Here is a 22,695-nt window from a genome sequence, read left to right as displayed (position 1 = left end):
GGCACTCACCTCTCCTCGCGTCCCTCTCCCCCTGACCACCTCCCCCAGCCGGGTGGTGGTTTACCTGGACTTCGAGGCCGGAGACGTCTCCTTCTACAGTGGCACCGACGGATCCCACATCTACACTTTCCCCCGCGCCGCCTTCTCTGGGGCACTCCGACCTTTCTTCTGCTTTTATCGCGGATATGAATCCCTGACCATCTGCCTTGTGCCTGGTGGGGCTGGGGAAAACCCTGTCCCTGACCCCGCTCAGGAGACTCCAGTGAGCCCCCCAGGTGGGTGATCCCCTCCCTGGGGCCGATGCCCCATTGCTCCCCCCCGCCCCAGCCCGGCTCCGGAGATCCTCCTGCCCCTAGGGAGCCTCCCGCCCCCTGCCCTCTGTCCCCTGTAGCGCTCCTTCCCCTCCCAGGGCTGCAGCTACTGTGTCCCCGCCTCCTCCTCTGCTCCCCCAGGGCAGGCCCAGCCTAGGAGGGGTCTCTGCTACTGCTGCTGCTGCCAGGGAGGGTAGGAGGGGGCCGGCGAAGCAGCTGCTGCGGCTCTGGTCCAATAGTGGGGTTTCACGAGTGCCTCTGACCCTCCTGCTCCTGACTCCTCCACCGGACCCCGAACTCAGAGGGCAGAAGGGCAACTGGTTTCCACCGCCCAGTTGTCACAGACTCCAGATTCTCCTGGTTCATGGCAATTCCTTTTGAACAGTCTTGTGGGACTGGGTTCTAGTCTTGGCTCAGTGCGGAGCTGGCTAATGTGGTTATGGGCCTCACCTTGAATTCACCAGAATAATAATAATTATGGTGTTTGTTAAGCTCTTACTATGTGCTAGGCACTGAACTGAGCCGTGGCATGTAGACAAGCAAGCTGGGTTGGACACTGTCCCACATGGGACTCACTCTTGAGAAGCAGCATGGTGTAGTGACTAGAGCACGGGCCTGAAAGTCAGAAGGTCATGGGTTCTAATCCTGGCTCTGCCACTTGTCTGCTGTGTGATCTTAGGCAAATCACTTCACTTCTCTGAGCCTCAGTTAACTCATCTGTAAAATGATGATTAAGACTGTGAGCCCCACGTGGGATGGGGACTGAGTCCAACCTGATTACCTTGTATCTACCCCAGTGCTTAGAACAGTGCTTGGCACATAGTAAGCACTTAATAAATGTTATTATGATTATTTTGTCACTATGAATCCCCATTTTATAGAAGAGGTAAGTGAGGCACAGAGAAATGAAGTGACTTGCCAAAGGTGACAGAGCAGACAAGTGAGAGAGGCTGCATTAGAACCCAGGGCCTTCTGACGCTTAGGCTAACGCTCTATCCATTAGGCCACACTGCTTCTCGATGTGATGCCCCATACCCGCCGACTCTCTCTCTGCTCTCTGTGCCCCAGGGGGAATAGGATGGGTGGGATGAGAGAATGTGAATGGTGCCACACAGATCAGAAGAACTCACATCAACTCCTCCGAGCTCATTCTCACCCCGAATTCTCAGAATTGAGGCTCATCTGTTACTTCTGATGGGAGTCCATCCCTGAGCTCCTACCGCCTTCAGCACACTCGACTGAGACTGGATTGTGCACAGAGCACTGGAGGAAGTGTTGGGGAGCATACACTGAGACAGTCATAGTGCCTGCCCTCAAGAAACTGGCATTCTCATGGGAGAGAGCAGTAGGCGCAGATTGTATTAACAGGATTAATAGATGAAATAAGCTTGCAGCACACATTTGCTAATTGTGCTAATCTGTTGGGGTGACTGACCGACTCTGTTCCTTCTGTTGCCCCCAGTGTGGCCACAATCTCAGTGGAGCATAGACATCTGAGCTTTGGGAAATGCCTGCTTATACCAATCCAACTGGCTCTTTCTGGAGATTCCAGGAATGATGGCTCCCATTTTGGATCCATGGATCATTTCTTGGGCATTGGGGATTCTTTATAAGATCCCAGTTGCCTGTAACATATTCCAGAAATCTATTCCTATGACCACAACTCATCCCCTCCCAAGCCTACCCTCATTTCTCCCACTCTGGAATCCCTGAGTTATATCTGTTCCTTTATAGAGAAACTCCTGATCAAACTCAGTAAGTTCTGTGTTTCTTTCATTTCTGTCCCATATCTTATGTTGGTGTTCATGTCTCATCTACCACCCTGTTAATGTTTCCCCTCTATATTTCCTTGCCAGATGGATACTGGACCAGTTACCCCCAAATAAGTGCCCCTGACATTCTCTGAGGTTCCAGCTCCTTCCCCTCCCTGAAAGCCAGTTTCAGGGCCATTCCCAGAGCCCTGTGCGGCCCCCTCTAATCAGCACTGCCCTGTTCCTCCAGCCCTGAATATGCTGCCTGTTCCCGTTCTTCTTCAACTCTGTCTGAAAATGGCTCTGTATCCTTGCACTCTCATTGCACTCATTGTCGTCCTCATCTTCTCTTTGCATTTGCTCTTTACATATTCACCCTTTTCTCGTGTGCTGGTTGCTGCTAGCGCCCCTTTCCCACTTTTTCTCGGCAGCAGGGGCCACACCAGAATCCCGAGTCAAACCAGGTCTCTATTTACTGAGAAAAGCACCCACATCGCCCCATCCTCTGGGGGACACTCATGCAAATGATGGGTGAAGTTTGGGAGCCCCGGGAACTGATAGTCAGCGGATGGACTCGGAATAGTAATAAACTCTTGGTCAAACCCGGACTCCTTCCTCCTGTCAGATAACCTTGGGAGGGACCGATGGGGTCATGAGATAATTGGATCTACTACTTCCTGCTGACCGGAACCCCAGCTCTGCCTATTGTGGGAGAACCAGGGGGTGGGAGTACTGGGTTTCTGGATAACATATGAAAAACCTGTCAGGTATCTGCTGGGGAAAGAGAGGAGGAAGAGGGGTGTTACTCAGCTCCCCCTCCTACTGAGACCCTGCCCCTAGCTCCTCTCTGATTGTCTCCCTTTGTTAAAGTTCAGTTTGCTGTGGGTGGATTAGCAGAGCCCTTCCTGGCCCAGGTCTGGGAAAACAGTTTCTCTGTCACCTGAACCCCAACATGAGCACTGAGAACATAGAGGAGAAGGAATTCCAACCCGAGTTCTCCTCGTCTTTGCATTTGTATCCGGATGGGCATGACCAGGACAGACTGTGAGCCCTTTGTGGACAGGGATTCTCTCTCTTTATAGCTGTATTGTACTCTGCTGAGTATAGTGCTCAACACACTGTAAATGCTCAAGATATATGATTTAATTGAACTGAATTGAATTGAAGCAGGAATATTGAGGGAGGAGGGAGATGTTGAGAGACACCATCATAGGAATGTGATTCTAAGAATATGTGACATCAGAGTCTCTGATGAAGGACATCAGCAGTACTTTTTCTGAGGTGACCATACTATGGCCAAGCTATTCTGGAGGTTGGTTTTATCTTCGCTGTGACCAATGGGGGATATTTCTCTCCTTGTCTTAGACACCACTGCATCCAAAATCCCTTTCAGCTCAGAGATACTGCAGAGTGTCCACTCCCCCTTCCCAATCCTCTCCTGTTGCCCCAGACCTGCTGCTGGCCTTTAGCAGCACTATTCAACAATACCTAGTAGATAGTGCTGTCTAGTGGCCTGGGAGTCAGAAGGATTTGGGTTCTAATCCCATCTCTGCCACTTGTCTGCTGTGTGACAACATCTCTGTACCTCAGTTGCCTTTTCTCTAAAATGGAGATTAAGACTGGGAGTCCAATGTGGAACAGGGATTGTGTCCAAACTGATTGTATCAACCCAATGTGTCCAAGCTTGTATCAACCCAATGCTTAGTACAGTGCCTGGCACATGGTAAGGGCTTAACAAGCACCATAAAACCCCCACCCTACCCAGAATCCTCTGGACCTGCAGTGCTGTCCTCAACCCTGCCAACAGTCCTCGGTTGAAGCAATGTCTATAATAACAATGGTGGTATTTGTTAAGTGCTTACTATGTGCAAAGCACTGTTCTAAGCCCTGGGTGTTACAAGGTGATCAGTTGTCCCACGTGGGGCTCATGTGGCCAGCAGTATTATGGAGAAATAAGGAGTTATGCTCAGCTCTCAGATGTCCCTGTCAACCCTAGAAACCCTGGTAGGGGAAAGGCTGTGGGAATTTTGGGGTGAATTAATGAATGCAGTAGGGAACAGGTATGAGGGACAAGGTAAAATACAGACTCACTGGAGATGGAGAGAGTTTTATAGAGAAGTGGGGGTGGGGCAAGAGAACCAGGGTTAGCTTGGGGATGTAGTGCGTTTGGGACTTCTCTCCGCCTGGGTAGTGAAACAATTATTCTGCTTCAGGTACATAGTAAGCACTTAACATATATCATTATTATACACACGAAGGGGCAGGAGGGTGGAAGGATCCAGCTGGAGTGTATGTCTCTGGAAAGTGAACAGTTGAAGATGACAGTTACTGAGAAAAGGAGGGAGTGAGTGAGTGTTTTAGAAAGATATGAAGGGATGGGTTCAGAAGCACAGGTGGAGAGGGGGCACTTCTTGTTTGCAGTGTTATCTTGGGCAACTCACTTAACTTCCATGATCCTCCATTCCCTCATCTGTTAAATGGGATCACATCTGTAAACCCTACATAGGACAGGGACTAAGTCCAACCTGATAATCTAGTGACTACCCCAACACTAACTCCAGTGTCTGGTACACAGGAAGTGCTTAACAAATACTATTAAAAATGCTAATCTGTGAATTAAATGCGTGTTTCTCATGCTATTTGGCTTGCTGGGTTTAGCAGTGTTTATTGGGAATTATTGTTTACAAATGAATTATTGATTGTTTACAGATCTTCATCAGTTGGGCAATCCAAATTCAATGTATTATTATTCCAACTCAGAATTTCAGATGGAGAAATTCAAGAGAATGTATTGTAAATATTTCTAAAGACAAAACCTAAAATTCTCTCCTCCCCCTCCAATTGACCCTACTGTTCTGAGTTGTTCCGGGAGCACCAGTATACATTGCCCCCAGGGAGATTAGGCCCACAAAGGCTGTGGGTGGTGGGAAGGTTGGAGAAGATGGGAGGTGCTGGTTATTCCTTTGCTATCTCCTCCTCACATCCCTTACTCCAATCAATCAATCAATCAATCAAATTTATTGAGCACTTACTGTGTCCACGGCACTGTACTAAGTGCTTAGGAGAGTGCAATATAAAAGAGTTGGTAGACACATTCCCTGTCCACAAGGAGCTTATAGTGCAGACAGGGAGGCAATGTTGAGTACTTCTGAGGTAAAAAAAAATATTAAGGAGAAGCAGCGTGGCTCAATAGAAAGAGCACGGGCTTTGGAGTCAGAGGTCATGGGTTCAAATCACAGCTTGGCCACTTGTCAGCTGTGTGACTGTGGGCAAGTCACTTAACTTCTCTGTGCCTCAGTTACCTCATCTGTAAAAATGGGGATTAAGACTGTGAGCCCACGTGGGGCAACCTGATTCCCCTGTGTCTACCCCGGCGCTTAGAACAGTGTTCTGCAAATAGTAAGCGCTCAACAAATACCAACATTATTGTTAACCAGAAACAGGCTGTGGCCAGGACTGTAGGCTTGTTTGGCACCAAATGTGGATTTCCTTCTTCCAGAGAGTAGAAGGAAATGGTTTGTGGAGTTGTGCCTGCACTTGGTGTCACTTCTCTGGAAGTCACAGGGCACCAGGGCAGCCAAACTGACACCCAAACTCAGCTCACAAACTGCAATTCCTGTTCATCAGTTTCCCGCTCAATCTTCCAACTGCCTCTGGTGAGTTCTGCCAGTGACCGATAAGATGTTCAATTACCGCCTTTCTATCAGAGGGTGGTGCCCTTCAGAGTCAAGTGTTGGAACTGATCCTGCAAAATAATAATAATAATGTTGGTATTTGTTAAGCGCTTACTATTTGCAGAGCACTGTTCTAAGCGCTGGGGTAGACACAGGGGAATCAGGTTGTCCCACGTGGGGCTCACAGTCTTAATCCCCATTTTACAGATGAGGGAACTGAGGCACAGAGAAGTTAAGTGACTTGCCCACAGTCACACAGCTGACAAGTGGCAGAGCTGGGATTCGAACTCACGAGCCCTGACTCCAAAGCCCGTGCTCTTTCCACTGCACCACGCTGCTTCTCAAAAGCAAAAGGGACTTCAGTTCCTGGTGAGGTGAGCCTGGCCACCAACAAATAACGGGGAATCTGCCCTGCTGTTGGGGCTGCTGGCTGTGACGGCCCAGGGAGGAGTTGGGCTGGTGAGTCTCGGGGAACCCTGCTCTCAGGGGCTGGAGCTGAATTATAGGGAAATTTTCTTGGCAACTGGAGGCGGGTAAGGGTATCCTTAGAATAAAGAGGGTGATGTGTTTGGGACAGGAGATATCTTGAGGGTTGCACCTCTCCCAGAACAACTAGAGTTAGGGGTGGAGGGAGTCGGGGTTCCCACAGGAAGGGAGTGGGAGGGAAAGGACTGAACACCCCAAACTCCCTATATTCAATCAATTATTCAATGTTATTTATTGAGCACTTTCTGTGTGCTGAAGACTGTACTCTGCACTTGGGAGAGTACACTATAACCGAGTTGGTAGACATATCTTTATCTTGATGATGTTGTCTTGTTTTTGTTTTGTTCTGTTTTGCTTTGCTGTCTGTCTCCTCCATTTAGACTGTGAGCCTGTCATTGGGCAGGGATTGTCTCTATCTGTTGCCGAATTGTACATTCCAAGCACTTTGTACAACTCTCTGCACAAAGTAAGTGCTCAATACTATTGAATGAATGAATGAACATATTCCCTGTCCACATATTCCCTCTGTCCCTGTCCATTCCCTGTTACAATCTAGGGGAATGGTCAGGATATCTCTTTCCCCTCCAATTGACCCTGCTGTCTGGGTTGTTCTGGAAGCACTGGTCTAACTGCCTCCATGGAGATTAAGCCCACAAGGGCTGTGAGTGGTGGGAAGGTTGGAGAAGATGGGAAGTGCCGGGAAATAGGGGGAGAAGAAAAGAGGAAAAACCTTCATTTGGTCCCTTAACCCCAATTCTCCTGATCCCAAAGTATGGAGGGGGTCCCTCTCCTCTCCTCCCCTCCCCAACAGAACTCCTCACCCACCTCACCCTGTGCCTGGAGGAATTGAAGACAGAGAATCTAGGCTGACCCATGGCCCAACCCTCACTTCCTCCCCCACATCCCTGGGGACTGCTGGGGGCAGATGAGTGGCCTGGGGAGACAGCAGGGCAGCTGGGAAGGGAAGAGGCAGAATGAAGGGGGCTGTGGAGAGGGGCCAGATTCCATCATCTCCCTGTCCTTATTTTCCTTCGTGTGGTTCTCAGAGGGTAGTAGTCAGTGGATGGAAGCAAAGCAGGGGGAAGCTGTGAGAAAAGAGGGAGCATCCATGGACAGCACTGCTGACCCATCCTACATGACCGAGGATCCATGGTAAGAACTGTGGAGAAGCAGAGTGGGCAAAGGGGCAGAAAGGTCATGGTGTGAAGTTGTGTTGTTACCCACCAGCCTCTGGGGCACAGAGGAAGGGGAGGGGGGATTGGGACTCTTGGATGAGGGGTCCTGATGAAACTGTTGTCCACACTGGAGCCCAGAAAGGCACCAGGCAGAAAGACTCCAGAGTTTAGAGTTTAATGATCTTGACCCTACCCATCACAGCCTCCCTGCTCCAGGGCAATCTTCCCTGGGTCCTTATCAGGCAGGGGAACAGGGTAGCCTAGTGGGAAGAGCCCAGTCCTGGGAGTCAGCAGACCTGGGGTCTATTCTTGGCTGTAGCACTTGCCTAGAATGTTACCTTGGGAAAGTTAATTCTCTTCTCAGGGCCTTACTTTTTTTCTAATTTGTAAAATGGGGATAAAAGATACCTTATCTTCTCTTGTTCCCAGGACTGTGGGAATTTTGGCACCAAATATGGTTTTCCTTTTTCCAGAGAGTAGAGGCCTGGTAAGTTTATGGAGTTCTCCCTGCACACTAGGCGACTCCTCCCTGGAGGTCACGTGTCAACAGAACAGCACTAACTGACACCCAGACTCAGCTCACAAGCCATATTTCTGGTTTATCAGTTTCTCTTTCACTCTTCCAACTACCTCTGGTGAGTCCTGCCCAGTGACTGATGAGACTTTCAAATGCCGCCTTTCTATTGGATGGTGGTACCCATCAAACCTAATTCCTGGAACTGATCCTGCAAAAGGAACATCAGTTCCTGGTGAGATGAGCCTGACCACCAAAACATGGACAATCTACCCTGCTGCTGGGGCTGCTGTCCTTGACAGCCCAGGGAGAAGTCAGGCTGGTGAGTCTGAGGGGACCCTACTCTCAGGGGTGGGAGCTAAATTCTGGAGAAATTCTCCTGGAAACTGGAGAGCAGTGGGGTATCCACAGGATGGGAGGATGATGTGGGGGGAATGGGAGTTGTCCTGAGGTCTGCCCCTCCCCCAGAATTGCTAGTAGAAGGGGTGTTTGGGGTGGGGAGTGCCCACAGGAAGGGGACAGACCAGAACACCCCAAACTCTCTGGATTGTCTGGGTCTCTTCACCCTCCAACTGCCCTCATTGACCGCCATCCCTGTGTTGTTCCAGTAAAACTATTTCCAGGAAACCCCTTTCCATGCTGCCCATAGGGAGTTTGAGCACATAATGGTCGGGGGGTGGGTAGGTTGAGATAACATGGAGGATGGAGGGAAGCAGGGAGATAAAGAGATGAAGGAAAGAGCCTCACTTGGTTCTCTGAACCTGATCCCCTGCACCCCCAGATAGGGAGGATGGGTGCCTCTTTTCCACCGGAGAAATGAGGAGCATGGCTTAGTGGATAGAGCATGGGCCTGGGAGTCAGAGGACCTGGGTTCTTATCCCAGCTCTGCCACTTGTCTGCTGTGTGACCTTGGGCAAGTCACTTAACTGGTCTGTGAATCCGTAAAATGAAAATTAAGACTGTGAGCCCCATGTGGGACATAGACAGTGTTCAACTTGATTACCTTGTATCTACCCCAATGCTTAGAACAGTGCCTGATACATAGTAAGTACTTAACAAAGACAATACATTTTTTAATAAAGTGCTAATACATCTTCACTCTTGGCCCTGGGTGGTGGAAGGCAGAGAATCCAGCCTGAAGAACCACCCAGCTCCAGGTTCCTTCCCCATTCTGGGGGCTGCTGAGGGTGGGTGAATGGTCTGGGGTGACAGTAGGATGGCTGCATAGGGAACAGTCAGAAGGAGGGGTGTGTAGAGAAGAGCCCTGTATGACCACGTGGCCTAATGGATAAGGCGTCTGATTCCGGATCAGAAGATTGAGGGTTCGAGTCCCTTCGCGGTTGCCTAAATCATTTCTGTGAGCCCCACGTGGGACAACCTGATTCCCCTGTGTCTACCCCAGCGCTTAGAACAGTGCTTGGCACATAGTAAGCGCTTAACAAATACCAACATTATTAAGAGCCAGAGTCCAGCAGAGTCCAGAGTCCCCCTACCGCTCCATTCCCATGCGCCACCTTCAGAGAGCAGTAATGGATGGGATTTGTCTACCCAGAGGGGACCCATGGATGAGGAATCCTGATGAAACTCATTGCCCACACTGGAGCCCAGTCAGGCATGAGACAGACTCCAGAGCCTGGGTTTCAATGACCCTGACTCTCCCCGACCCGAGCCTCCATGGCTCCAGGGGAAATTTTCCTGGATCTCTGCCATGCATGGGAACAGTATGGCCTAATGGGAAGAGCCCACGACTGTGAGTCAAGAGACCTGGGATCTAATCCCGGCTCTATCACTTGCCTGCTGTGTTACCCTGGGCAAGTCATGCTACTTCTCTGGGCCTCAGTTTTCTCATTTGTAAAATGGGGATAAAATAACTTTTCTATTAGACTGTGAACCCTTTGTAGGAGAGAGATTTGTCCCATCTGTTTATAGGATGTCTACCCCATTACTTACTGCAGTGTTTGGTACATAGTAAGCACTTAAAAAATTCCACGATTATTATTATCACTATGGTCTCCCAGTTACTGTGCTTGAGGACTGCTGCAGATTGTCATATTCTGGGAGATTTGGGAGCCCTGTGATCTCCCCATGCTTTCCCTTTCACACCCTTTCCACCCCCTACTCCCACCACTTTGGCCTTTCACTGGTCTGAGGAAGGTGAGGATGGGGAGGGGATGGAGAATGGTGCTGGATTTATCTCCTTCCTTTCCCCCACAAGGGTTAGGGACACTGAAGAGGTGGTGGAGCAGCTGGAAGATCAGGTTTGGCTCCCCACCTCCTACTCCCTACACCCCAAACTTTCCCCCATCACTGACTCACCCAAGGACATTCCTGGCCACTGGGACAGAGAGAGAGAGGGGACCCCGGCACATTCCCGCTCTGGGGTAGTAGGGGATTATGGTATCTGGCACATGGTGGGGTTGGGAGAGGATCCTCCTCCGGCCCCCTCCACCTCCTGCCTAACACTTCTTGGGAGCCGAGGCAGAGGGCAGGTGGAAGGATCCAGTTGGGAACAGTGTCCCAGATGGAACACTCCTGGAACAGGGATGGTAGTTCCTACCCCTGCCCCTCCCCCTCGACACGCCCACCTCTGTTGTCCAGGAGAATTCCTGAAGCCATGGGAATCCCTGCTTCTCCCCAACTTGTTGCCCAGCTGGAGTCCATCATGGCCATCAAGGACCTGGGAGGGACACGATGGTCCTCAAAATGGGGAAACTTCCCACCACAGTGTTCACGCAGGTCCGGTATGGGTCTGGGAGAGGATCTGGGGACAGGGTATTCTCCTCCCACCATAGGTTTTATTCTTCACTGTAACAGCATGTGGAAAGGAGTCCAGAACAGAGTCTGGGCCACACCCTGTTCCACTCTCACTTCCAATCTGGATGATTGGGGAAGGGTGAGTTGGTAGCATTCTGTTAAGAACCAGTTCTCTGGTGGGGCCTTTGGGGATCTGGAACTGCCTGCAGAATCCAATTCACAACTCAGTCCTGCAAGACTCCTTCACCCCTATCTGAACTCTGGGGATGATAAAGAAAAACACAGAAAATGTCCCAGCTCTCCCGATGACCTTTGACCTCTGATTTCAAATTACCAACTCTTAGGTCAGTTTCCTGCAGCTATAAATGTCCAGGAAATTCATTCATTCATTCAATCATATTTATTGAGTGAATACTGTGTGCAGAGCAGTGTACTAAGCTCTGGAAAGTACAGTTCAGCAACAAAAAGAGACAATCCCAAACCACAACGGGCTCACAGTCTAGAAGGGGGGAGACAGACATCAAAACAAACAAAAAGGCATCAATAGCATTAATAGAAAAAATAGAATTATAGATATATATATATACACATCAAATAAGTAAACAGGCATTAATATAAATAGAATTTTTAGATCTGTACTTATATATACAAGTGCTTAGGGGCAGGGAAAGGAGTAGAGCAAAGGGAGTGAGTTGGGGCGATGGAGGGGAAGCTGAGGAAAAGGGGGGCTTAGTCTGGGAAGGCCTCCTGGAGGTGGTGAGCCTTCATTAGGGCTTTGAAGGGGGGGGTGTGATTGTTTGGCAGATTTGAGGAGGGAGGGCATTCCAGGCCAGAGGTAGGACGTGGGCCAGGGTTCGAAAGCGGGACAGGTGAGAACGAGGCACCGTGAGAAGGTTAGCACCAGAGGAGCGGAGTGTGTGGGCTGTGTTGTAGAAGGAGAGTAGAAAGGTAGTAAGGAGTGCTCTGAAGCCAATAGTGAGGAGGTTTTGCTTGATAAGAAGGTTGATAGGAACCACTGGAGATTTTTGAGGAGTGGGGTGACTCCCTGAACGTTTCTGATAGAAGATAATCGGGCAGCAGAGTGAAGTATAGACTGAAGTGGGGAGAGACACGAGGTTGGGAGCTCTTGGGAGCTCAGAAAGGAGGCTGATGCAATATTCCAGTGGGGATAGGATGAGTGATTATATTAACATGGTAGCGTTTGGATGAAGAGGAAAGGGTGGATCTTGGTGATGTTGTGAGGTGAGACCGGCAAGTTTTGGTGACAGATTGGATATGTGGGGTGAATGAGAGAGCAAAGTCAAGGATGACACCAAGTTTGCAGGCTTGTTGCAGGCTTGTGAGATGAAAAGGATGGTATGGCCATCCATAGTGACGGGAAAGTCAAGGAGAGGACAGTGTTTGGGAGGGAAAATAGTAGTTCAGTCTTGGACATGTTGAGTTTTAGGTGGTGGGAGGACATTCAAGTGGAGATATCCTGAAGACTGAAGGAGATGTGAGCCTGGAGGGATGGAGAGAGAACAGGGGAGGAGATACCGATTTGGGTGTCATTCACAGAAATGATAGTTGAAGCCATTGGAGTGAATGGCTCTCGCCCCCCTTTCCTTCCGCCGCTCTCGCTCCACTAACCCACAGCCCTGGATCACCTCCTCTGTCCGCCTCCTAAGGTCCTATGCTCCAGCTTCTGAGCGCTGCTGGAGAAAGTCCAAGCACCAAGCCGACCTCACACACTTCAAATTTATCCTTTCCTGCCTTAACTCTGCCCTCTCCTCCGCCAGGCAAAACTTCTTCTCCTCCCTCATCGACACCCATGCCCGTCACCCCCGCCGATTGTTCCGGACCTTTAACTCTCTCCTTAGGCCCCCTGTTCCTCCCCATCCCCCATCTCTCACCCCCAGTGAGCTGGCCACCTATTTCCTCACGAAAATCAACACAATCAGGTCTGAGCTCCCCAGAATCACCCCTCCGCCTCTCCCCTCCCCCCCACCAACCCTCTCCCCTACTTTCCCATCCTTCCCTGCAGTATCCTCAGAGGAGATCTCCTCCCTCCTCGCAAGTGCCACCCCCTCCACCTGCGCCTCGGACCCCATTCCCTCTCACCTTATTAAAGAAGAGAAGCAGCGTGGCTTAGTGGAAAGAGCACGGGCTTTGGAGTCAGGGCTCATGAGTTCGAATCCCAGATCTGCCACTTGTCGGCTGTGTGACTGTGGGCAAGTCACTTAACTTCTCTGTGCCTCAGTTCCCTCATCTGTAAAATGGGGATTAAGACTGTGAGCCCCACGTGGGACAACCTGATTCCCCTATGTCTACCCCAGTGCTTAGAACAGTGCTCGGCACATAGTAAGCGCTTAACAAATACCAACATTATTATTATTATTATTATTAAAACCATCGCCCTTGCCCTCCTCCCTTCCTTAACTTCTATTTTTAACCACTCAATCTCCAATGGCTCCTTCCCCTCTGCCTTCAAACATGCCCACGTCTCCCCCATCCTAAAAAAACCCGCTCTTGACCCCACTTCCCCCTCCAGTTATCGCCCTATCTCCCTACTACACTTCCTTTCCAAAATCCTAGAATGAGTCGTCTACAATCGATGCTTAGAATTCCTTAACTCCCATTCTCTCCTAGACCCCCTCCGATCTGGCTTCCGTCCCCTCCACTCTACCGAGACTGCTCTCTCTAAGGTCACCCGTGACTTCCTTCTTGCCAAATCCAATGGCTCCTACTCCATTCTGATCCTCCTTGACCTCTCTGCTGCCTTTGACACTGTCGACCATCCCCTCCTCCTCCATACCTTATCTCACATTGGCTTCACAGACTCCGTCCTCTCCCGGTTCTCCTCTTACCTCTCTGGCCGGTCATTCTCGGTCTCCTTCGCTGGCGCCTCCTCCCCCTCCCATCCTTTAACTGTTGGAGTTCCTCAAGGGTCAGTTCTTGGCCCTCTTCTGTTCTCCATTTACACTCACTCCCTCGGTGAACTCATTCGCTTTCACGGCTTTGACTACCAGCTCTACGCAGATGACACGCAGATCTACATCTCCGCCACTGTCCTCTCCCCCTCCCTTCAGGCTCTCATCTCCTCCCGCCTCCGGGACGTCTCCACCTGGATGTCGGCCCGCCACCTAAAACTCAACGTGAGCAAGACTGAGCTCCTCATCTTCCCTCCCAAACCCGGTCCTCTCCCAGACTTCTCTATCACCGTGGATGGCACAACCATCCTTCCCGTCTCTCAGGCCCGCAATCTCGGTGTCATCCTTGACTCGTCTCTCTCGTTCACCCTGCACATCCTATCCGTTACCGAGACCTGCCGGTTTCACCTCTACAATATCGCCAAGATCCGCCCTTTCCTCTCCACCTAAACGGCTACCTTACTGCTACAGGCTCTCGTTATATCCCGGCTAGACTACTGTGTCAGCCTTCTCTCTGACCTCCCTTCCTCCTCTCTCGCCCCGCTCCAGTCTATTCTTCACTCCGCTGCCCGGCTCATCTTCCTGCAGAAACGATCTGGGCATGTCACTCCCCTTCTTAAACAACTCCAGTGGTTGCCTATCAACCTCCGCTCCAAACAAAAACTCCTCACTCTAGACTTCAAGGCTCTCCATCACCTTGCCCCTTCCTACCTCTTCTCCCTTCTCTCTTTCTACCGCCCACCCCGCACGCTCCGCTCCTCTGCCGCCCACCTCCTCACCGTCCCTCGGTCTCGCCTATCCCGCCGTCGACCCCTGGGCCACGTCCTCCCGCGGTCCCGGAACGCCCTTCCTCCTCACCTCCGCCAAACTGATTCTCTTCCCCTCTTCAAAACCCTACTTAGAACTCACCTCCTCCAAGAGGCGTTCCCAGACTGAGCTCCTCTTCTCCCTCTACTCCCTCTACCACCCCCCCCCTTTACCTCTCCGCAGCTAAACCCTCTTTTCCCCCTGTCCCTCTGCTCCTCCACCTCTCCCTTCCCATCCCCACAGCACTGTACTCGTCCGCTCAACTGTATATATTTCCGTTACCCTATTTATTTTGTTAATGAATTGTACATTGCCTTGATTCTATTTAGTTGCCATTGTTTTTACGAGATGTTCTTCCCCTCGACTCTATTTATTGCCATTATTCTCGTCTGTCCGTCCCCCCCGATTAGACCGTAAGCCCGTCAGATGGCAGGGACTGTCTCTATCTGTTGCCGACTTGTTCATTCCAAGCGCTTAGTACAGTGCTCTGCACATAGTAAGCACTCAATAAATACTATTGAATGAATGAATGAATGAGTTCACCATGGGAGTGAATGTAGATGGGAAGTAGTGTGGCTTAGTGGAAAGAGCATGGGCTTAGGAGTCGGAGGACATGGGTTCTAATTCTGGCTCCACCACTTGTCTTCTGTGTGACCTTGTGGACGCTGCTTAACTTCTCTGTGTCTCAGTTACCTCATCTGTAAAATGGGGGTTAAAACTGTGAGCCCCACATGGGACAACCTGATTACCTTGTATCTACCCCAACAGTTACAACAGTGTTTGGCACATAGGAAGTGCTTAACAAATACCATCATTATTATTATTATAGATGGAGAATAGAAGGGGACCAAGCACTGACCCTTGAGGAACCCTACAGTTAGGGGATGGAAGGGGAAGCAGGATCTTGCAAAGGAGACTGAGAATGAATGGCCAGAGAGATAAGAGGACAACCAGGAGAGGACAGAGTCAATGAAGCCAAGGTTGGATAATGTGTTGAGGAAAAGGGGATGGTCGACTATCAAAGGAAGATGAAAGTTTGAGGAGGATTAGGGTGCAGTAGGAGCCATTGGATTTGGCAAGAAGGAGGTCTTTGGTGACCTTTGAGAGGGCAGTTTCAGTGGAGTGGAGGGGCTGGAAGCCAGATTTGAAGGGGTCCAGGAGGGAGTTGGAGGAGAGGAATATGAGGCAGTGAGTGTAGATGACTCACTAGAGCCCTGATCCCATTGCCCATGTTGGAGGGAGAAGCAGATCCAGGTCATCTCTTTGATTCACCCTGAGGGGCAGAGTCTATGAGTGGTTTGGGAAAGGCCAGCGGGTGATGGGGATTGGTATTCAGGTATCTGGTGGCAGATATTTGTTTGGGAAAGTGGATGATGGTGACAGGAAGCTGACTTGTACCAATGTCCAGTCCAGGAATCTTGCATTGCCGTGTGCCCTGTGTACCAGTCCCTGCCTGGCTTTATAATGGTGAGTGATAGATATTGACTGAACCACTGTTGTCTCTCCATGGCCACTGCAAAGAAGAAGATGGTGGGTTTTCCAGAATCCTTCACAACTGGGTACCTCCTGCTCCTCCTCCTCTTCTTTCTCCATCTGTCCACTCTGGGTTCAGGTAAGAATTTTTGATCTTCTTCACTGGTCCATGGGGACATTTCAGAGGAAAAACAAACTTCCCTTTGAGTCTCCAGTCTGAATGTATCTCCCAAGAGAGAGCAGAGGTAAGGGGACTGTTAACCCTCTCTCAGCTCAACATGCCCCTGGGGCCTTCAGAGGGTGGACAAGAAGTGGCCTTGCTCTTCCCCTTCTGGATGGGGTTCTCCCTTGCCCACTGAGACCCCAGTACCAGCTTCTTTCTGACTGTCTCCCTTTGCTGCAGCTCAGTTTTCTGTGATTGGACCTGCTGAGCCCATTCTGGCCCTGGAGGGGGAAGATGCTGATTTACGCTGTCACCTGGATCCCAAGATGAGTGCTGAGCCCATGCAGGTGAGGTGGTTCCGATCCGAATTCTCTAACATTGTGCACCTGTATGATAATGGAGAGGACAAGTTTGAAGACCAGATGGAGGAGTATCAAAGGAGGACGGAGTTGGTGACAGACGCCATGGATTATGGGAGTGTGGCTGTGAGAATACACAGTGTAAGAGTCTCTGATGAGGGAAAGTTTCGCTGCTTTTTCGTTAATGACCAGATGTATGAAGATGCTCTTCTGGAGCTGCAGGTGGTTGGTGAGTGTTGTTTTTTTTTTTTGTGACCAATGTATTTTGTTCCTCTCCCAGTTTCAGGCAGCCTTCCAGACTGTCCTATTCCTACCCAAAACTGCTCTAGGACTGTGCAGTTTCCACTCGTCCTGTTTCGGGTCCCTTCCTGCTGCCCCCAGTGCCCTGCTGGTCCACAGGCAGCACTGCTTTTTGGAGCATTTCTATGAAACATTTTCCATTATTCCACTGGATTCCTGGGACAGCCAGTAGATTGGTGCTAATATAGGGGTCAGGGCAGGACACCCCCTTTACACCTTATGAACTGGCTTTTCTCCAGGAAACATTTGTGTTTTCTAATTTTGGGGTTTCTCCATCTGGGTCTTGTTATGCTCCATCAATGTGGGGACTGGTCAGGGGGTCACTTGGGGTAAGGGAGGGTTAGGTAGGAGTAGGGTGAAGTGAGGTCAGGGCTTGTTGGTGCAATATCTGAGGATGCAACAGGAGTTATAATAATGAAAATAATCATAATAGTGGTATTTGTTAATTGCTTACTATGTGCCAAGCACTTGTTTTGTTGTTCTGTTTTGCTGTCTGTCTCCCCCGTTTAGACTGTGAGCCCGTTATTGGGCAGGGATTGTCGCTATCTGTTGCTGAACTGTACTTTCCAAGTGCTTAGGACAATGCTCTGCACATAGTAAGCGCTCAAAAAAAAAATTGAATGAATGAATGAAGCACTTTACTAATTCCTGCAGTAGATAGAGCATAACAGATAAGTCACAGTAGCTACCACATGTTTCACAGTCTATGGTTGGAGAAGGAAGGGCTTTAAAGATCTCAATTAGCTCTCCCTTTCCTGCTTAGCCTTGCTAATCTCCCACTACAACCCAACCTGCTCACTTTGCTCCTCTAATGCCCACCTACTCCTTGGACCTCCATTTCATCTCTCTTGCTGTCGCCTCCTTTCTCTTATCCTCCCTCTAGCCGGGATCTCTTTCCCTGTTTACCTCTGACAGACCACCATTCTCCCATCTTCAAAGCCTGATGAAATTCACACCTCCTCCAAGATGTGCCCTCCCTTTGACATTTCCTATGCACTTGGGTTTGTACACTTAAAGCCCTTTGATACCCTGCCCTCAGCCCTACAGCTCTTATGTCTATATCCTTATACTCTGCTGTTCCCTTGTCTGTAATTTATTTTTATGTTTGTCTCCTCCACTAGAATGTAAATTCCTTGTGGGAAGTAATGATGCCTACCAACTCTTTTGTACTGTACTCTTCCAAGCATTTAGTATGGTGCTATGCACACTATAAGCACTCAGAAAAAAAAATGATTGATTAAATGAGAGCCATATTATCTCCATTACCGATGAGGTAACTGAGTCACAGAGAAATTAACTGACTTGACTTGCCCAAGGTCACTCAGCAGGCAAGTATCAGAGTCAGGATTAGAACCCTGGTCCTCTGATTCCCAGGCATATAGTCTTTCTACTAGGCCAAGTTTCTCTATGGATTTTCAACAGAGAGTTTTGAGCATCACATCCTCTATCATGTACGTACATACATACATGTACAGACTTGAGTCGTGAAGGGGGCAGAGGTCTGTTTAGGGGCACAGGTCAAGGAAGCGGAGAATGGAGGTGTGGAGTGAAGTTGGAAGGAATTTGGAGTCCAGGTTAAGGTACAAACAGAGTCCAGGGCCTCCTCCCCCTCATTCATTCATTCATTCAATTGTATTTATTGAGTGTTTACTATGTGCAGAGCACTGTACTAAGCACAGTTGGGCAACAGAGACAATCCCTGCTCAATAACGGGCTCACAGTCTAAAATGGGGAGACAGCAAAACAAAGCAAGTAGTCAGGCATCAATACCATCAAAATAATAAATAGAATCATGGATATGTACACATCATTAATAAAATAGAGTAATAAATGATATATACAAATATACACAAGTGCTGTAGGGAAGGGGAAAGGTGGTAGAGCAGAGGGAGGGAGCAAGGGCACTGGGGAGGAGAGGAGGAGCATAGGGAAAGGGAGGGTTCAGTCCTGGAAGGCCCCCTGGAGGAGGTGAGCCCTCCCACCCATCTCCCCAGTGGTAAGAAACCCCTGGGTGCTGCTCTGCTGCCCTGCTCCCAGGACTTTCCCTGAGGAAGCACTGACAAGATGGACAGAGGGCAGGAGCTTGAGCGGAAGCTTTTTCCTGGCTCCATGGGGATCCTATGCTGAAGGAAACAGTTGAAGCCTGAGAAGAGGGAGAAGGGGAGTGAAACCCTCCAACCGAGGTCATGGCGCTCTCTCCAGGGAATCTCAAGCTATTCCTTCTCCTCCCTGACTCCACTGGCCCCTCACCCCAGCTCGGCCTAGTCAGGGAAACTCTTGCCTTTTGTTACTCCACATGGTGACTCAACTCTCTGTGATCCCCAAACCACTGGGTTCCCAGCCAAGCAGCCCCCCACCCCCAACCAATCCTGCAGAGTGGAGGGGAGTCCTGGAGACCCTGCCCCTGCTCTGGACTCTCATCATGGCTTGGAACAGAGACAGCTAGGACTTGGGGTTCATGGACTCGCCCCCTCCTTCTAGGCTCTAACCCCCCTGGAGCCAAGGAAATTCTCTTATAGAGGACTCTCCCAAGCTCTTAGTACAGTGTTCCCAAACATAGGAAGTGCTCAATAAATACCAGTGATTGATTTGTTGACTGAAATATCTGGAATTGACCCATGTTTCCCTCTGAAGGTGTTCTTGGGTATTTCATTTCAGCTCCCCTCTTTCCGACGGCTTTGTCCTTGATGGTGGCCCTGGGTGTGACCCTCCCTGTGCTGGGACTTCTCATCACTGGGGGTCTTTATCTCATCTGGAAACACCCCAGGGACAAAGGTAAAGGAACAAGAATGTTCCTGTACACCCCATTACTGTAGGGAAAGATAGGAGGACAGCATGGGATTGGAGGGCAGATAGGTCAGAGTACTGAGCTCCCAGCTGACTGGTCGGGGGGAGAGCAGGCCACAGGCCCAACCCCCCAAAACGACTCCCAACCTGACATTCTGTTTTTCCCAGAGAAGAAACCGACTAACCCTGTGTCTGCAACGACTGTCACTGATGGAGGTGGGGAGACAATAAGGAGTAGAGACCCCATCCTCAACTCCCCCATTCAGATTGAAGCCCAGCTCTCCCCATCCATTTCCTGCCCCAGTCCCATCCTGCCGTCCAGTTCCCCAGTGCAGCCACAGTCCCCGGGGAGCCTTGAGATCTGAGCACTGGAAGATGCCGACTGATAACAGTGAATGGATGGGGGGTGTTTGTGTGTGTGTGTCTGTGTGAGTGTGTTCTTGTATCTGTATTCTGAGTGTAGTGCCTGGGCCAGGGAGACAACTTCATCTTAATTTATTTATTTATATTAATGGTCTGTCTCCCTTTCCAGGATATAAGCCCCTTGTGGCCAGGGAACTCTGTTGTATTCCCTGAAGCGCTTAGTACAGTGCTCTGCACACAGAAAACACTCAGTAAATACCATTAATTGCTTGCTTGATTGATGATAACCTACTGGCTCTTCCTGGAGATTTCAGGGACAGTGGTCACCATTCCAGATCCCTTGGCAGTTGGGATTCTGTCCACGGGGTCATTCCCTGACCTATGTACCAGAAATAGACTCCTCTGACCCCATCATATCCCCTCCCAGCCCACCCCGAGTTCTCCCCTTCTGGCATGTCCCCGAGTTATTTTAATATTAATTATTTTAAATTAATATTAATTCTTTTCCTTTTCAGGGAAACTCCAGATCGAGCTCAGTAAGTTCTGTGTTTCTTTCATTTCTGTCGGTTTTCTCCTGTTGGAGTTTGCGTCTGCTCCACCAGCCCAGTGATGTCTCCTCTCTCCGTTCCCTTGCAGGGTGGAGCAGGGGCCAGTTGCACATGGGTAAGTGACCCTGACCTTTTCTGAGATCTTAGGTCCCTCCCACCCCCGGGGGTCCTGGCCCTTTCCGACTCCATCCCTGAGAACCAGATCCAGGGCTGTTGCCAGTGTCCTCTGCTACCTTCTCCTCCTCCTCTTCCTCAGTCAATGTCAGTCAGTGGTTTGTATTGAGTGCTTACTGTGTGCAGAGCACCGTACTAAGCGCTTGGGAGAGAACGATAATGACAATAGACATTCCCTGCACACAACGTGCTAACAGTTTAGAGGGGTGGACAGGCATTAATAGAAATAAATGAAATATATATGTATATTCATATATATATTTATATATAAATTCTTCCTTCTCTTCCTCCTGCCCCCCCCCGTCTCCTCCCTGTTGCTATCGGGGCTCCAGTAGCCCCCAGGAATGGCTGGACTAGAGTAGGGGGGACAGAGTGGAGGTGAAGCCCCAGGCAGGAGCGGGGGCTCCCCGGCGGAGATGGGGGGGCGGCTGGGGCCTGAGCCCCGGGGGCGGGGCGGAGCGCGATGACATCACCGCCGTGTCTCGTCCGGGGGGCGGGGCGGGGCGGAGCCTCCGGGCGGGGCCCGTGGGACACACAGTGTGCGGCGGTGGCCAGGGGGGCCCGCGGGGCGGGGGGGTCACGGCTCCGGACCCGCCCCCTCCGGGCAGCCCTGCCGGGCTGCGCCCTGGCCCGGCCCGGCCCCGGGGTCTCCTCTGCCCCGAGCCCCCAACGCTCACCCACACACTCTGTCCGCAGCCAACGTCACTCTCGATCCCGACTCGGCGTATCGCTTTCTCGTCCTGTCTGAGGATGGGAAACGGGTGACAGTGGGATTCATACGGCAGGACCTGCCCGACAAGCCGGAGAGATTCAGTGATGTTTGGTGTGTGCTGGGCCGCGAGTGCTTCACCTCCGGGACACATTGCTGGGCGGTGGATGTGGAAGACGCGACCGTCTGGTCTCTGGGGGTCTGTAGGGAAAATGTGAGGAGAAAAGGGAAGATCTCGGAGTCACCTGCCGACGGACTCTGGGCCGTGAAGAAAGAGAGAGAACAATACTGGGCGCTCACCTCTCCTCGCGTCCCTCTCTCCCTGACCACCTCCCCCCGCCGGGTGGTGGTTTACCTGGACTGCGAGGCCGGAGACGTCTCCTTCTACAATGGCACTGACGGATCCCACATCTACACTTTCCCCCGCGCCGCCTTCTCGGGGACCCTCCGACCTTTCTTCCGCCTTTATTACCTGTATCAATCCCTGAAAATCTGCCCTGTCCCTGGTGGGGAAGGGGAAAACCCTGTCCCTGCCCCCGCTCAGGAGACTCCAGTGACCCCCCCAGGGCAGGGACCGGCCTCAGTCGCTGGAGATGGGGATCCCCTCCCTGGGGCCGTTGCCCCATTGCTCCCCCCGCAGCCCGGCTCCGGAGTCCCTCCTGCCCCTTAGGGAGCCTCCCGGCCCTGACCTGCCCTCTGCCCCCTGTACCGCTCATTCCCCCCCCCCCCACCCTCCCCAGGGCTGCATCTGCTGTGTCCCCGCCTCCTCCGCTGCTCCCCCAGGGCAGGCCCAGCCTAGGAGGGGTCTCTGCTATTGCTGCTGCTGCTGGGGAAGTGTCCCTGCTGAGGGCGGGGCTGGGGGCAGTAAAGCAGCTGCTGCAACTCTGGTACCTCAGTGGGGTTTTACAAGTGCCACTGACCCTCCTGCGCCTTACTCCTCCACCAGACCCTGAACTCGGAGGGCAGAGGGGCAGCTCGCCTCCATCGCACAGTTGTGATAGACTCCAGATTCTCCTGGTTTATGGCAATTCTTTTTGAACATTCGTGTGGGATTGGGTTCTGTTCCTGGCTCAGTGTGGCGCTGGCTAATGTGGTTACATGCCTCACCTTGAATTCCCCATAATAATAATAATAATGATGGCATTTGTTAAGCGCTTACTATGTCCCAAGCACTGTTTTAAGTGCAGGGGTAGATACAAGGTAATCAGGTTGTCCTACGTGGGGCCGAAGGTCTTAATGCCCATTTTACGGATGAGTAACTGAGGCACAGAGAAGTTAAGTGAGTTGCCCAAAATCACACAGCTGACAAGTGGCGGAGCCGCGATTAGAACCCACAACCTCTGGCTCCCAAGCCCGTGTTCTTTCCACTAAACTGATAGTTACGGTATTTGTTAAGCTCTTACAATGTTCCAGGCACCGAACTAAGCGATGGCGTGGA

General features: G+C 50.9%; 2 protein-coding genes and 1 non-coding gene across 8 annotated transcripts in view; all 3 read left to right on the top strand.

Moving 5' to 3' along the window:
• The window catches only part of LOC100089841 (butyrophilin subfamily 1 member A1-like), a 61,384-nt gene that overhangs the window by 5,680 nt on the left and 33,009 nt on the right, over positions 1–22,695 (top strand). The window lies entirely within an intron of this gene.
• On the top strand, positions 201–22,408 carry LOC114808168 (butyrophilin subfamily 1 member A1-like). Of its 6 annotated transcripts, none has more exons than XM_039910720.1 (7): positions 201–275; positions 15,906–15,993; positions 16,258–16,605; positions 19,335–19,451; positions 20,342–20,362; positions 20,463–20,489; positions 21,245–22,408. In XM_039910720.1, exons 2-7 carry the CDS (start codon positions 15,909–15,911, stop codon positions 21,925–21,927), a joined length of 1,281 nt encoding a protein of 426 aa, XP_039766654.1. In that variant the 5' UTR covers positions 201–275; positions 15,906–15,908; the 3' UTR covers positions 21,928–22,408. The 6 variants fall into 6 exon arrangements, with proteins under 6 accessions (XP_039766654.1, XP_039766653.1, XP_028911847.1 ...); XM_039910719.1 differs by having other exon boundaries at positions 212–275; positions 15,903–15,993; XM_029056014.2 differs by lacking the exon at positions 201–275 and adding an exon at positions 8,054–8,233 and having other exon boundaries at positions 15,790–15,993.
• TRNAR-CCG lies at positions 9,182–9,254 on the top strand. Its single transcript has one exon. It is a non-coding gene; the product is annotated as a tRNA-Arg (tRNA).

The sequence above is a fragment of the Ornithorhynchus anatinus genome, chromosome X5 (genome assembly GCF_004115215.2).
Source record: "Ornithorhynchus anatinus isolate Pmale09 chromosome X5, mOrnAna1.pri.v4, whole genome shotgun sequence".
In the NCBI taxonomy this organism is placed as follows: Eukaryota; Metazoa; Chordata; class Mammalia; order Monotremata; family Ornithorhynchidae; genus Ornithorhynchus; species Ornithorhynchus anatinus.
The sequence above is the reverse complement of the archived record's forward strand: the minus strand, read 5'-3'. Positions and strand labels throughout refer to the sequence as shown.

What these genes read in the sequence shown, in the direction of transcription:
- LOC114808168 (XM_029056014.2), top strand. Translation starts at nt 15,888, where the DNA reads ATGGCCACTGCAAAGAAGAAGATGGTGGGTTTTCCAGAATCCTTCACA. An exon ending in TCTGTCCACTCTGGGTTCAG is followed by an intron (nt 15,994 to 16,257) that starts GTAAGAATTTTT and finishes CCTTTGCTGCAG; the next exon opens with CTCAGTTTTCTGTGATTGGA. An exon ending in GAAACTCCAGATCGAGCTCA is followed by an intron (nt 20,363 to 20,462) that starts GTAAGTTCTGTG and finishes GTTCCCTTGCAG; the next exon opens with GGTGGAGCAGGGGCCAGTTG.